The 15,800-nt window shown below is 32.6% G+C and overlaps 1 protein-coding gene across 1 annotated transcript in view; it reads left to right on the top strand.

Annotated features, from left to right (window-relative positions):
* Positions 1 to 10,865, top strand: part of LOC124369001 (inosine-5'-monophosphate dehydrogenase 2) — a 56,203-nt gene extending 45,338 nt beyond the window's left edge. The window contains exons 8-12 of the mRNA XM_046826601.1: positions 565 to 804; positions 1,176 to 1,332; positions 3,489 to 3,632; positions 5,466 to 5,575; positions 10,364 to 10,865. Coding sequence (XP_046682557.1) covers positions 565 to 804; positions 1,176 to 1,332; positions 3,489 to 3,632; positions 5,466 to 5,571 — 647 coding nt within the window. The 3' untranslated portion in view covers positions 5,572 to 5,575; positions 10,364 to 10,865. The remainder of the gene's footprint in view (positions 1 to 564; positions 805 to 1,175; positions 1,333 to 3,488; positions 3,633 to 5,465; positions 5,576 to 10,363) is intronic.
* The last annotated feature ends 4,935 nt before the right edge of the window (positions 10,866 to 15,800 follow it).

Genomic DNA, 15,800 nt, shown 5'->3' with positions numbered 1-15,800 from the left:
TATTAGAAGTGGTGCTGAAATTCAACGTGAAAAGTTGTATAAACTTTGGAACTAGTAGATGGAAAATTGCATAAATGTGTGGAATTTTAGTAGTGTAATCATATGGGTAATATATATTTAGGATTAACCTTTTTCATCTTGTTTTGTGATGTGTGGTTTGTGTTTATTCTTCAACTTAGAATGACAAATATAAGGTGGTTGATGTTCATAGAAAACTTAAATTAATGTAACACACAGTTTATATTGTTTGTGTAGAAGTTGAATTAAAAGTATTTTCTGAATGATGGACAATACAGTCAACTCAGATTATTGAGCAAATAGCATTATTGTCTTACCAATTGGATCATTATAAAGTACTGATCAGTAACCTAAGCTGAGTCAATCATCAGTTGCAGAAGTAGAACTGAAGAGACATCAAATTCTCAGACTCTAATGTAAAATGGTAAGCAGCAATGTACACATCAGGAAATTAGTTTGATAATGAGCTACAAAATAGAATATATTAAAATAGTACAGGTATAAATACTCATCATGTGGTAAATACATGTGTTTGTTTTATTCCAGTGGTTACAGCAGCACAAGCTAAGAACCTGATTGATGCTGGAGCAGATGGGCTGCGAGTGGGGATGGGCTCTGGTAGCATCTGTATCACGCAGGAAGTGATGGCAGTAGGAAGACCCCAGGGTACAGCTGTGTATAAAGTGTCAGAGTACGCTCGGCGGTTCGGTGTTCCGGTCATAGCAGATGGAGGCATCCAGAATATTGGCCATATCATCAAGGCTCTTTCCCTTGGTGCATCGACAGGTAATTCATGCCTAACTCTAGCAATTACTTTGTTCAACCTTCTCACTGTCACATTTTCTCTATTTGAAAATGTTATGTGCTTAATGTATATATCAACCTATAAGGAGTTTATTTTTCTTATACATATAATATAGATCTTACATAATCTTGACAAGTGGCTTGACATAGTCCAAAGGTCTTAAAGTACCATTCTATGGCCGTTTTTGTTTCTCTTTAATTTATTTCCATTTATTCTTGTTGTAATTTTGTAGTACAGTATTGTAAATATTTACTTGCCTATACCTTAGCTCACAATGTAATCTAAATTGTTTATTTTTTAGCTCTATTCAATTAGTTTTTCTTTTTTTAAACTTTGACTTCTTCTTTTGCAGTTATGATGGGTTCACTCCTGGCAGGTACCTCAGAAGCACCTGGAGAATATTTCTTCTCAGATGGAGTAAGGCTCAAGAAATACCGAGGAATGGGCAGCCTGGAGGCAATGAATAGGAAAGATGCCCAAGGTGGAGCAATGGATAGATATTTTCATAGGTTAGTCTTATACATGACCTATAGTATAAAAAATATATTAAATATACATAATAAGTAGTATAGAATCCAGAGTTTGTCCAGAGTTACTGTCCATTTCATACAAGTTTTGCTTTACAGATGAACTTTTAGGTAGTACATGCTAAATTGACTATTATTTGTATAGAAAACAATTTGTTTGGATATCAACAATATTTTGGTTCCCAAAAAAGATTAAATATTTTTTATTTATTGACCCAATTGTACAACATGTGGGTCATATGCAATGTTTAGACTATTATATATACATTTTGAAATATCAAGTATAAAATTAAGTTTTTATGACCATTTGATGTAAAACAGTGGGTGTTGGCTCTAATCCCCTCTCCCTTACGAAAGACATAAAACCCTAAATTTTTTGTTCACTATTCCAATTTTACAAAATCTAGTATTTACATGGTTTTTGGACCTCCAGATGATCAATTTTCCACATTAGCAAAACAAGGTATTTGGGCCACAGCCTTCCCAACCAAAATAGAAAACATTGACTTTTTTTCCCAATATTGTCATATATGAGTGGATTTGGGCTCGGACTTACCATACTGACCTAAAAAAGGCAAAAACCTAAATAACTCTTGTTATTCTAAAAATAATTAAAAACCCTTAACTCTATTGTAAAATTCAGTATTTACATGGTTTTCAAACTGTGTAATAGAAAGCATTCTGCATTGATGAAAAGTGCAGAATAGTACATTTTAATTGTATTAACAAACCTTAAAACATAGTATGTATACTGTCTTAAGTATACAAAAAAATAATTCCCCCTTCATATGTATGTAAATGATGGTGGCTTAGGGTTAACCTCTCCAAACCATTATAGACAAAAACTCAAAATTGTTTGGCATTTGTCACGTAACCATTACCAAATTTACTACATACAATATATGGATTTTTGGGGCACCAGATACTAATTTTTAAGTTATTGTAAAGTAGTTTATTTATTTCTCACATCACCACCTCCTCTACAAAAGATCAAAATCAATTTTTTTAAATAAAATCTTATATGATGCATTAGCAATTAAGAACTCTCTAAAAATGATGTTAACCATATTAACAGGAGGATTAGTGTCCTTGTAATCTTGAACTTTTTTGTGCCATGTCATATTATCAGTTCCTGTGTGAAAAGTGCCATGCCATTTCATTCCAAAATGCAGTTTTAGAAAAGATTTTTGCCGAATCTCTATTTTTTAACATATTTTCATCAGATTTTTACCATTTATGTTGTAAAGAATGAATTGAGTTAAAAATATATAACACTGTAAGTTGTAAGTTTCATTTATATTGATAATTTTTAAAACTAAAAAAATCCAATTAAAATATAAAAAAACAAAATTCTAACTATGAACTAAAGTAATGTATCTATAAATTAGTTGTAATTTTTTCTAAAATGTTCACAGTAAAAATAAAAAATATCCATACAAGTATCATATTTTGGTTGTTAAAAAAAATGTTTATTTTACATAGGAAACAAAAATGTTACATTATGTTGCTCAGCAACATTAATAACACAGTAGTGACATTTTTTTGAATAGTTTCAATTATGATGCATCAATGTTACAAATATAATGTAAAATCTAAAATATATAAAATGTTAGGAGTATTTATTACAATAATAAACATTGCAATTCATGTTTCAAAAACCATCCTTAAAAAAACATTTTTTGACCTAACTTCAACTGAACAAAATAAAGTTTTGTCACTTGCTTGAACAAATTTGTGCTCCCTCATTACATTGTAGTAAACACAACACATTTATTTACAAACCAACTAAATATGTAATGCACTAGTTATATACTGTAATTTAGTGAAAAAAAAATCAGTGGAATGCCATAGCTGCAGGTCCAAACAAAAGTGAAATAGAAAAACCCTAGTTGTAGAGGCAGGTACAGAATGAAAACCACTAGACTGAAAAATTTTAATAGTATTTGCTGCCAGAATACTGTAAAGTAAAAAGAAAAAAGTGCTATTGCAAATTTGTATCATCATTGTACAAATGACTCTAGGACTTTTGCATTATTACGGACCGTTTCTCGCAACGATCCTCTGCACCGAAAGGGTTAATTAACTTAGACTGGTGACTACAGTCAGTTGTACTGTACTTACACAGCTGATTGTTATAGTGAGATTGATAAGCTGAAGGTAGCACAAGGAGTGAGTGGTTCCATTGTAGACAAGGGTTCAGTGCTCAGGTTTCTACCCTACCTTCAGTGTGGTCTCAGGCATGGATGTCAGGATATTGGTGCTCGCAGCCTTTCACTTTTGAGGTGAGTGAATAGATTTGTTTTATTTTTAAATATTTGATGTTTTATAAATATTTCTAACTTGGTGTTTATTCAGAATTCTAAATGATTTTGTCTTTATATTAAGGACAGATTCCAGTTTTCTCTGAAATATTATTGTATCATGTACTTTAAGTGGTTATAATTTGCAATTCCTTATTATTATAGTAAAGTTTCAATTATCTTGGGTGTAAGCCGTAGATACTGTGAATAATTTAATTTTGCAGGTAATTCACATAACTGCCCACACCAGCGGCTATTTATATTAGCTGGAAGTAAACTAATTTATTTTTTATCACTTTTAATATATTGCAGTATTTATATAACCTATTATATTACTTTCAAATTTTCAAGGTATTTCAAAAATAAAAACATTAATTTAGTGCATAAAAAAATAGATTTTTATAAGTGTTTAACCTTAAACACAGCATATATGTGAAGCAGATAAACTGGCTACTTTGAGAAAATACCAGTTTTAATCAAACTAACTGTAATATGCCTATTTCATTATTTTGGTTGCTAATTTATGTTTAAAAGTACTATTTCAGTACTGATAGTTTAATGTATTTTTATTTTAAGAGAGACAGAAAAGGAATTAAACATACTGTTTTAGATGGAACTAGTATCTAATAATAAATAACAATTTTAAATGCCTAGCAAACCAAGTTTATATTTTTAGGCAGGATTTCCAACTATAAGTATTTGTTGTAACCTTATTTGTAAAAACTGATAGTCTTACATGAAGTGCCAGTTCCCAAATCAGATTATAGTTCTACTGGTTTATAGAAAAGAACATGAACCAAAATAAGGGCTATGATTGAATTAAATTTAAGTAAATTCAGTAAAGTTTGAATTTTTTCATTTTGCATAGTTAGTTTTCCATCCTATAATTCTTGAGAAAACAGTGGGAACCGAGAATCAACAGAAAAATATCCTTAATCTTGGTCAGCTAATGTCTGTCCTAGTCTACTCCAATAGTTAGTGATCATTCATTGGCTTTATGTAATACAATAGTTTGATCTATATAAAATTGCACCTGTCTTTGAGATAGATGGGAGATACTGCAGTATTCTTTTGTGTTGTGATTCTTTATTCCATTTAACACTGCATCACACCATGCCATGTTAGTTTGCATCTTTTATTTCCATAATGCACTACTAATAAAGTAACTGGTACAGTAAGAGCAAACTCATCTCTTTTAAAAATTTGATTACTAAAAAATTCTTCCAATTACAAAATAAAAATTCAAAAATTTTATAAACATTCAACAAAGACCAATTTATTATTATTTTCAGTTTATGCAGTAAAATTATGTGAAAAACTACAAGGAAATAATTTTTCCTAAATGTCAATAAAGATTTATTTTTAAATATTTAAGTTATACAGATATTAAACATGTTAAGTTGTATGTCCTTAATAAATATTCATATTTTGTATAAACCATTTTTGTTATATTGACCAGCTGTTTTAGTGCAGTAAATATATAGTGTTTAGTTCTAAACACAATAATTTTGATGTTGAAATAAAAAATGAAGCAGATCTAAGAATCATGTCATGAAAAGAAAATTATACATTTTTCACACTCATTTTTCTGTGAGATATGAATCAAGGATTGCGTATGACCATGAATGGAACTGGAATAAAGGAACCAACTCATCACACCAATAACCACCACTGTTTTCAAAATGCATGCATTTATAATGAGTCATTTGTGTATTTTGTTGTGTGTGCTTTTTGTGTGTGTAATTATTTTGTTCCTTCAACAATAATTAATCTCTGCATTGAAATATTTGTTTTAATGCTAAATTCAATGTGCAGATCTATGATGTACTCTGGAGAACTGAAATTCGAACGTCGGACACAATCTGCACAGTCGGAAGGAAATGTTCATAGCCTTTTCTCATACGAGAAACGACTTTTCTAGCTAGGTAAGTTTTGCTTTACTAACCCTAAAAACTAACCTTACAATAGTAAGGTACAAACACATTACATACTACATAATCAGTGTCAAGCAAAGAAAAAAACATATATGATCTTTATATTGGTTACTGATAACCCTCTAACTGGCAAACAACTGGTAAGTAGTCATTGTAAGACATTTTCTAACAAGAAAGCCACTCGTTTCTTGTTGTTTTTGCAATAATTTTTTCATGAAATTTTGCTATTGAAAACTACATTTAAATGGGTAGTACTTATTCTGAATTATTTGAGATGTTTCATGGGTTAATTTCATTATTAAATAATAATGTGTAATAGCTATGCAACAGACACATAAAACTACTATGCAAGTTTAAATTTAGAGCCAACTAGATTTAACTGTTGTATAGATAATTTTATCTCTAATATTGGAAATAATGGAGTAGTTTGTCAGGTTGATCACCACTATTTGTCTGACCACTCTGGTCTTATTTTAAATGTTGACTTAAACAAATTGTTTTTACTTACTGACCTTCCAAATTTTACTGATCCTACCACATCAAATATTAGCTACACTTATAGGGTGCTCAATGAAAAAGCTGTATCTGCCCTAGTTATGGTCTGGGTAGTTCTGATTGGGAAACATTTTTCTCATACTGTAAGAATACAAATGAAGCGTTTAAACTTTTTATTAACGATTTAGTGGTTAAGTTTAATAACTGTTGTCCTTTAAGGAAAAAAATTGTAAAAATAAGGAAAAACCCTCAGTAGCCCAAAAAACTGGTACACTCCGTACTTAGGAAAAATTAAATCTTTTCTTGTAATATGTCATGAAAAATACAAAGCTAGACCCTGTTCTAAATATAAGGAATATAATTCTAGGCAAATAAAATTGTACAGATCAGAAATAGCAAAAGCCAAGAAACAATCTAATGCAGATTTCATTCTGAAATCTCAAAATAAATGTAAAGCAGCCTGGAAGATAATCTATAAGGAAACTGGTCGTTTAATTAAACAAAGCACTCCAAATTTACCCATCAGTCCTACTGAGTTTAACAATTATTTTGTTAATGTTGGTAATAACAACCAACAAGGTTTTCCTATTGATACAATTGCAACCCCACTTGAAATTTTACAGTCTGGTAAACCTGTAAAGGATCATAAACTGTATTTTAAATTTAACTTTCACAGTCTAAGTAATTCAAAGGAAGAAGATGTTTATGGGCTTTCAAATTACGTTCTCAAGAAGTTAGGTTTAGTTTTGCTCATTCCTTTAACGATTCTAATCAACTGGAGTTTTTCAGAAGGTGTTTTCCCCAATTGTTTAAAGGTAACAGCTGTAAGTCCCATTTTCAAAAAAGGTGATAGGCTCAGTGTAAATAATTACTGTCCAATTGCTCTTGTGCCAGTAATATCCAAGCTGATAGAGTCCATTGTTAAGGATCAGTTAGAAACCTATTTTGAAACAAACCATTTTCTCACTTCTGCTCAGTTTGGATTTAGAAGAGGATTATCTACCATTAAGGCGGTAGAAAATCTGATTTTCAATGTTACGGAGGGTTTTGAACACAACAAAGAAACTAGAACATTACTTTTTAGACCTTAGTACAGCTTTTGACCTTGTTCCGCATAAAGAACTTCTAGAAAAGCTTAATTTCTATGGCTTGGAGAATGTTGAATTATCTTTTATGAAATCTTATTTGGTATACAGATCACAATTTGTAAAACTTTCAGACCAAAGATCGGACCTGAGGATGGTGACGAGGGGGGTTCCATAGGGCTCTGTCCTTGGTTCCCTTCCTTTTTCATAATTTTTGTTAATGATTTACCTAATTTTCTTCCAGAAAAGTGCCTTCTTTATGCCGATGACACCACACTTTATACATCTAGTCCTGATCGAGAACGTAATGAATTTGTAATTAATTATATGAATGAGCGTTGTGATCTTTGGTTTTCATCCAATAAGCTTATCTTAAATAATGATAAAACTGAAGAAATCATCTTTAGTTTAAGTAAATCTACTTTGCATAAGACAGTTAAACTTCCTGGAATTAATTTGGATTCTAAATTGATGTGGGACATTCATACAAAGCATTTATGTACTTGCCTTTCTAGAGTTTTATTTCTGATCGGTAAATTAAAAATGTGTACTCATTTAGATTTAGTGACCCAAGCTTATTATGCATTTTTTCATTCACGTTTACTTTATGGTATTACTCTTTGGGGTAACTCCAGTGGAGCCCAAGAAGTTTTCATCTTGCAAAAAAAGTGGTCAGGTGTATAAAAGGTCTGGGGGATATAGATTCATGTTGAACTATATTTCCTGAGCTTAAAATACTCACATTATCTAGTCTATTTATCTTCTACAGTCTCACCCATGTCAAGGAAAACTTAAATAGTTTTATTTCAAGAGATTCAATCCACTGTTACAATACCGGAGGTCAAGGTCTATTGGATGTAAGATATGCTAGACTGAGTAAAACCCAAAAGTCTTTTAGCTTTGTTTGTATAAAACTTTTTAATAAATTGCCCTTAAACATTAGAAACCTTCCAATTAACGCTTTTAAAACAAAAATTAAAAATTGGCTGATTAGTCAAGCATTTTATAGTGTAACTGAATTTGAAAATGGGAATTTCTATTCTGTAAAATTGTAATCCAAGATATTATGTAAATATGTGTTTTTTACTTGAATCTTTATATTTATTTGTATGTTGAATTTATTTATAGGTTTTATTCATTTATATGTTTTTAACTTATTACACTTATTGTTATACATTTTAAATGTAGATTTACCATATCTTATTCACTTTTGTTGACTATAGATGTATTCTATTTGACTCATTTAATTTGACATGTAACCTTTAATATCTAAGATTAAGGCTACACTAAGGCTGTGTAAGTTTGACTTTGTCTATTGCAACTACTGTTGATTAATGACCATAAACATATTTCATTTCGTTTAATTTCATTAGATTGCTACTTCTAGTCACCCGCATTGAGAGAAATAGTGTTGTGTCTAATACATGTTTTAACTACTCATCTTATCGTAATAAATTTTGTTCGTGAAAGATGTGAGCTATATCTGAACAAGAACACATGTTTCAAACACCTATTTCTTTTTTTGTGTAGTCGATATGAATTTCTCTGTAAACATGCTGTTTCACTAATGACAAATATTGGTCACTACTCTTTCATTTCTTATGCAGGTATATAACAATTTTAGTTTTATTGTAATACACCATAATTTTGCCTACAAAATTTGCCAGTGAGTGATATAAGTTTAGTCTAAAACTGCTATTTTTGTTAGTATTTACAACTTTTCGTTTTAACAGCATTGTCACTTCTGCGGATTGAGCTGATTCAACATTTAATTATTTTTTTCAATGAGTTGTTTTGTTGAGTTAGTATAGTTACTATAGTATTCAAAGTTTGCATGTATATCAGTTACTGATCCCTTACATTAAGTATTTATTGAGTACTTGAATTCCTATTATATTTTGGGTATGGTATTTTAACCCTTTGGAGACCAGCGGCAATGTCTTGTGTCTGTATACAGGCTCGTCATCTGAACTTACACTGCCGTCTCGTCCCCAGTGGGTTAATTTTGTTGCCAAATTTAACATTATGTAAACATGTCCTGGATTTTATGTAAGAAAATATGGTCACCGTAGCCAAGGGCCCCATTAGGCAAACCAGGTGACTGCCAAGGGTGGAAACTTCAGGGAACGGCTACTTCGATGGGGAGGGGTGGGGTGACGAGAGTAAAAAGAGTAAAAATCTGGCTGCATTAAGAATCAAGAAGCTTTACTCTCATTAAAATACACAACACATTGTCAGGAAACATAGCAAACATGTACTATAATATCATGAAACCTATATTATAGTTAAAAGGTTTTCCTTTAAGTGGTTCTTATATTAGTGGCCTCAAAATAAGCATTATTCTAGTGTTAAAATTAAAATGTTCTCAAATAAAAATACACAAAACAGGAAGATGAAAAACAACTACCAACAGTGTAACTAGAAACCTTCAAATATAACACTTAAAATGTGTACAATTATCATCCAAACAACATTAATAAATAAAATATATAAAGTTAAAACACATACAATAATTTAAAAAATAACAAAGTTGACAGTTAAAAAACATTAAAGTACTTGTATCATAGGCTAAGAATTCATTAGCAGTGTATAAGGGAGTTATCTTAAGCAAATTCTTAAGTGCAATTTAAAATGTATTGAGAGTTGTTGTCCACACACTATCACATAACTTATAGAAAACTTGAACCTCCATAAAGCAAGTCTTACCGGAATTACATTTAACATATATCTGGCCCTTGTATTATAGTCATTGACGTTGTGAAGTATCTCGTATTGATTCAAATTTTCTTTAACTTACTAAACAATAATATATATACATAGATGGTACTGTCATGAGAAACTCCTTAAAAATTGATCTACAGAATTCCTTACCTTAACATTCTTGATCAATCTTTAAGCTTGCTTTTGCCATAGGAAACCTCTTGTGGTTTGGATTTTCTATATGTACTAACTACTATAGTACGAGACATAATTATTGCAAGTCTGGTCATGGCTTACTTGCACAGTTGTTTAATGCACTTAGGCATGAGATATATTTTTTAAACTTCACTTGAGTTTAGAAAATTAACTTGTTGCGATAACACTAGTATTAACATTATTAACTGAGATCTCTCTCTGAGCCAAACGTCCAGGCTTGCAATGATATGTCTTGTACTGTAAGTACTACTATAACTGAAGAAAGAAATATCACCTGTTTCAGGATCTGGGCAACAACCGACAAGTGTGAGTGACTGAGGCATATCAAGTTCCTATTGTCTCACTACTCAACCTCACAACCCTAGCCTTCTAATGTGATACATTTAGTAATTTTTCTTCCTTTTCGCTCTTGGTTTCATTGACATAATGAACTGTGTTTTTTTGGTAAAAGAGTTTTTTTTTACTTTGTTAATTCGTGTATTGTTATACTCTTCTTATTATATGTAGTTTTAAAAGTTTTGTATTTATTTAGGTTTTGTGTGTTTTGTTTACCGTCATTAACTCAGAATTACTTAATAAGGCAAGTTTTATCTAGTTTGGACTGTGGTTCTCTATAAATTACTGTTATTTTACTGTGTAATATTTGTTTAGTTTTTATATTTGTTCATGTTTTAATTGTAATAAGACTAAATGCTAGGCATAATTCCAGATTTTTTGCATTATGTTTATTGTCAGAAAATGTATTAATACTTGTATCACTAAATACAATTTTGGTTTGAGCTTTATTTGTTCTTTCTAACACTAACACTTTCACTGCCGACGTCATTTGACGCCGTGCATGGAATTCTAAAGACTGCCGACAACTTCTTTTGATGGCGCCGACTTTTAATTCATTCGTTATTTCCATATTTTTATTTCTTACTCTATGGATTACGATCTATGAAATGTTGTTTGCAGTCACCTGGAATATAGGAAAAAAGTGGTATGTTTACGAACGCATCGTCAGGTCGCTTCGGCCGTTTGTTGTCATTCTGCTATTAGTCGTCTGTATTGTTATTGTTTTGCTTGCTATTACCTTAGTTTACAATGATTGTTTTGAGAGTAAATACAATGAATCGTGACAGTATTGGAGATAATAATGTACTAGAAGAGTTACTCAGATTTTCAAGTGACAGTGAAAGTGATGATTAATGAAGAAAAACAAAATTTATGCAATCTGATCTCTTCTTCAGGTAAATAATAACCTTAACACATAATTACAAAGTAGACTAAAATAAGACTCTTTTTTAGTATATAAGTAGGCTAAATCTTTTAAAACAAGACTTTCTGTTTGAAAATATCTATGCATGAGCATTTGTGTAGAAAGAGGAAGAACTTAGTTAAAAAAAGTGTAAGTCCAATAGTTTTCTTAAAATTGGTTAAAAAATTATATTTATTTAAAAAACATTAAAACGGGTGGCAGTGTAAGAAAGTTGTCAAAAGTAGGAGGCGGCAGTGAAAGTGTTAAATGCTGCAACTGCCATATTAGGGGTCTCATGTGAACTAAAGGTTTTTGGTTGTATTTGCAACAGAAAGGCTGGCCCATACTTGTTACTTTATTGCATTGATGAGAGTTTTGGAAATAATAAATAGTGACATTCTTCTGTTATGATAATTTAATTTAACCAGAATCTTACTGAGCCAGGAAAAGTTTTAGTTGTTTTAATAAAAGGACCAGAAATGTTGAGCTGTCCAAAAACTTTTTTTTATAATACATACCAATTTTGTGGGAGAGGACCAACCATGTATTAGTTAGGTTTAACTGCCCTTCATATGAGAAGTAATTAAAATTCTAAGAACTGCTGATATTATAGGTTTAGTTTTCAATAACATATTGGGTCCAGGATTTTTCCGGACATTTGCCATCGTTCAGTGAAACAAAAAATCAGTAACAGCACAATTCGAGATCTGCAATCTTATCTCTTCTTCAGGTATGAGGGGGTACTAAAAAAAAAACCGGAATTATTTTATAAAAATTATATATTATCAAATTTTTTACAATACGACCTTATCTCCTTCAAAATAATTTCCATTACAACTAATACACTTGTCCCAACGGTATTTCCATTGATCAAAACATTTTTTGTAGTCATCTTTAGAAATGGCTGCAAGCTCGAGCTTCGTTTTTTTCTTAACCTCTTCAACGCTGTCAAATCGTTGACCTTTCAAGCCTCTTTTCATGTGTGGAAATAAAAAAAGTCGCATGGAGCGAGGTCAGGCGAGTAAGGTGCGTGGGGCAGCGGAACCATGCCATTTTTGGCTAAAAACTGCCTAACTGAGATGGCTGTGTGTGCCGGTGCGTTGTCGTGGTGGAAGAACCAGTCTCCAGTCTGCCACAAATCGGGTCTTTTCTGGCGAACACTGTTGCGCAATCTTCTTAAAATCTCCAAATAAAATGTTTGGTTGACAGTCTGACCTGGAGGAACAAACTCAGAATGAACAATGCCTTTAGCATCAAAAAAGCAAATCAACATGGTTTTGACGTTTGATTTGACTTGCCGACATTTTTTTGGACGAGGTGAAGATGGCGACTTCCATTGGCTTGACTGTTGCTTCGTTTCTGGGTCATAACCATAGCACCATGACTCATCACCAGTAATTACCTTTTCCAGAAAATCGGGATCATTTTCGAGATGTTCTTTCAGAAGGCGGCAAGTTTCAACTCGATGTGCCTTTTGATGGTCAGTCAGAAGTCGAGGAACAAATTTGGCAGCAACACTTTTCAGTCCTAAATCTCCTGTTAAAATTCGTTGAACCGAGCTCCAAGTTAACCCACTACTCTCTGATAGTTCCTCAATTGTCTGTCGACGGTCGGTGAGCACAAGTTCACGAATTTTCTCAACATTTTCGTCCGTTCGAGAGGTTGATGGACGTCCAGAACGAGGTTTGTCTTCAATCGACATGTCGCCATTTTTAAATCGAGCGAACCACTCGTAGACCTGAGTTTTCCCCATAGCATCATCTTTGTAAGCTGTATTCAACATTAAAATAGTTTCTGCAGCATTTTTACCAAGTAAAAAACAAAATTTCACAGCTGCACGTTGTTCACTTAAACTTGCCATGACAAAAAAAGAACAAGAACAAAACAGGGTTAGCGAAAGCAGTCACTATGAACGAACAGAATGCATTAGGACAACGGAACTGGGGTCACTGAGCTCGCAATGGGTTGCACGACACACTCCTAGCGGCAGGAATGTGTACTACACGCTGCCGGCTGCCAGCAATACAATTCCGGTTACTTTTGGGTACCCCCTCGTAGATAACTAACCTAATAAACTAGGTTAAAATAAACAAATCATACCAAAGCGTTGTGACACGCCTAAGTCGGGAATTACAACCACCATGTTGTGTGTCAACTTCACTAATTCTAAAACATGCACTTAATAAAGAACTATAAACAACACTAATCATTAAAACTGAACTACAGATTACAGGTCACAGTACGTCTGCACTTGGTCCTCAACGGAATTATGCACCTACATTATGTTTATCCGTCAAATGTGAGGCTTCTACAAAAGCCTATAGATTAGTGGTTTCTGTTCTCTTATTAAATTAAGCTTTATCACCTCTCTACTCAAAATCTCTATTGCACTTCATCTGGCTTCCTTCTTCACCTCCTGTCCCAGAGATTGTTTCCCAGTATAATCTCAAGTGCCAAAGTTGGGCAGGAGCTCATTGCCCCAGTAATACTTATACATGCCAAACTCTGAAGACTCTATAGCTTCTTTGCTGCTGTTCTTCGTTCTGCTTTTGATCACCACATAAGAGCAGCATATCTGGCAATTGGTTTTATTATAGTTTTGTAGGTCCAATATGTCATCTTTGTTTTAGTCCCAATTTATATCCAAGGAGCCTTTTTCAAGCATATAAAGAATTTGTTGATTTAGATATAATATTTTCTATGTGAGGATTGCATCTTGGCCTAGAACAGTCTAGAACATCTCCCAGATACTTGGTCACATTTGAATATATTGCTCCTCGCATCTCTTGTTTATTGTGGAGCTGCCCCAGAAGGTATGGTGGGTATTGCTGTCATATCCGAGGATCGAATAGGTGTCCTTCTCCTGCAGTATTCTAACAATCTTTCCACTTCTGTTGGTGGACAATTTGTGGATGGATCTGGGAAGTATGCTGAGGTAAAGACCATCTCTCTTCCCCCTTGATTGGTAGCAAATTCTACTGCCACTACCAAATTTATAGTTAGTAGTTCATAACAAGAAACTATTAATTTGTTTTAAGAGTGTAATATATTCTCTTAGGTTTTCAGTCATATAGGTTATCTACCTTAATTGTAAGGCCTCTGAGTACCTTGTTAACTCAAGGTTCCTGGACAAGGGCGGTATCCAGACCCGTTTACATGAACCAACTTCCCAAAATAGCAATTGGACCATTTGCAATGTTAAAGGTTTATGTATACCAAGCGTGTTATTTTGACACCTTTATCTCACTTCGTCCAGGTGGTCTACTCCCATAGCCCTTTTTACTTAGTTTAGGAGCTGTTCCATAATTTTTCTCTTTGACAAAGACCAAGTTTCTTTACTGTGGGTCCTTTCGTCAAGAAAATGAAACAGGTCCACTACTTTTGTGACTTTTAGGGTAGAATTGTCTAGCTGTGGTTTAACTGGGGTATCACCTCCATCCCCTTAGCACCAGTTTGTTCCTGTGAAGATGACGTAAGCTTCTATTCCCCCCCCCCTCCTTCTTCATGGGGTCCTCAAATAACCTTTGGGCCTTCTTGTTTAGGTTTAGCAGGATTTTCCCAGACTTGTAGTGATCCAGGAACTCTTTTACTCAAGTTTCGCAGAAGCATAGTCTATTTCAAAAGTAAGGAGAGCCGACTTGTCCTCGTCTCTCCTATGGAGGATATTCCACTCTCCCACCAACAAGCCCATGTTCTGTGCCTTTACATGACCAAGAATTTCATTAGATCCATTATATTTACACGGTTTGGAAAGTAGGCAGTCTCAATTCTTGTGTAAGGGATTTGTCCTTCAAACGAAATCTGCTGATTCGTCCCTATCCATGGCTTGAAGAACTTCTGTTATTCTGTTAGCCAGTCAGCTGTCCATTGATTTTCATATGTGATAATCAAGAAACTGTAAAAGCTTTCACTGGAAATGTTGCGACAATGTGACTGCTGCAACGAATGCCTGGACTGGTACTGGAATAGATAAGTGACACAATATGTTGCAACAGTTTCAGAAAGGCTATATTTATTATTCCTGTCTTTCTTCCCCTCTCTTCAATCCTGTTTGTTGTAGCTGATGATTTAATATGTATTCAGAAGAATTTTAATGTATAACTTAACATCGTTTTGAGTTTTTATTTATCCAGAAGAGATTTTATTGGTATTCTGAAGTTTATACTATGTACCTTACCTTTGCTTTTATAGTTTTTATTTAGCCAAAATTTTAATCTAATTTTAAAAATTGTTTAAATAATTTTCACGTTTTATATCATCATCAATATTATTAATTTTCTTAATCAAACATATATTAATACTTTTAATATATTATATTTGACGTAAGTTAATACTTTTAATATATCATATTTTATGTAAGTTAATACTTTTAATGTATGATGTTTTATGTAATTTGTAATATTAAATCAGAACAAAACTAAATAAATATTTTAATTTCACATGTTTGTAAACATTTTAACCATTACTTATTAACTGGTAC

The sequence above is a fragment of the Homalodisca vitripennis genome, chromosome X (genome assembly GCF_021130785.1).
Source record: "Homalodisca vitripennis isolate AUS2020 chromosome X, UT_GWSS_2.1, whole genome shotgun sequence".
NCBI lineage: Eukaryota > Metazoa > Arthropoda > Insecta > Hemiptera > Cicadellidae > Homalodisca > Homalodisca vitripennis.
Note: the sequence above shows the minus strand (reverse complement) of the source record. Positions and strands in the feature narration are given on the sequence as shown.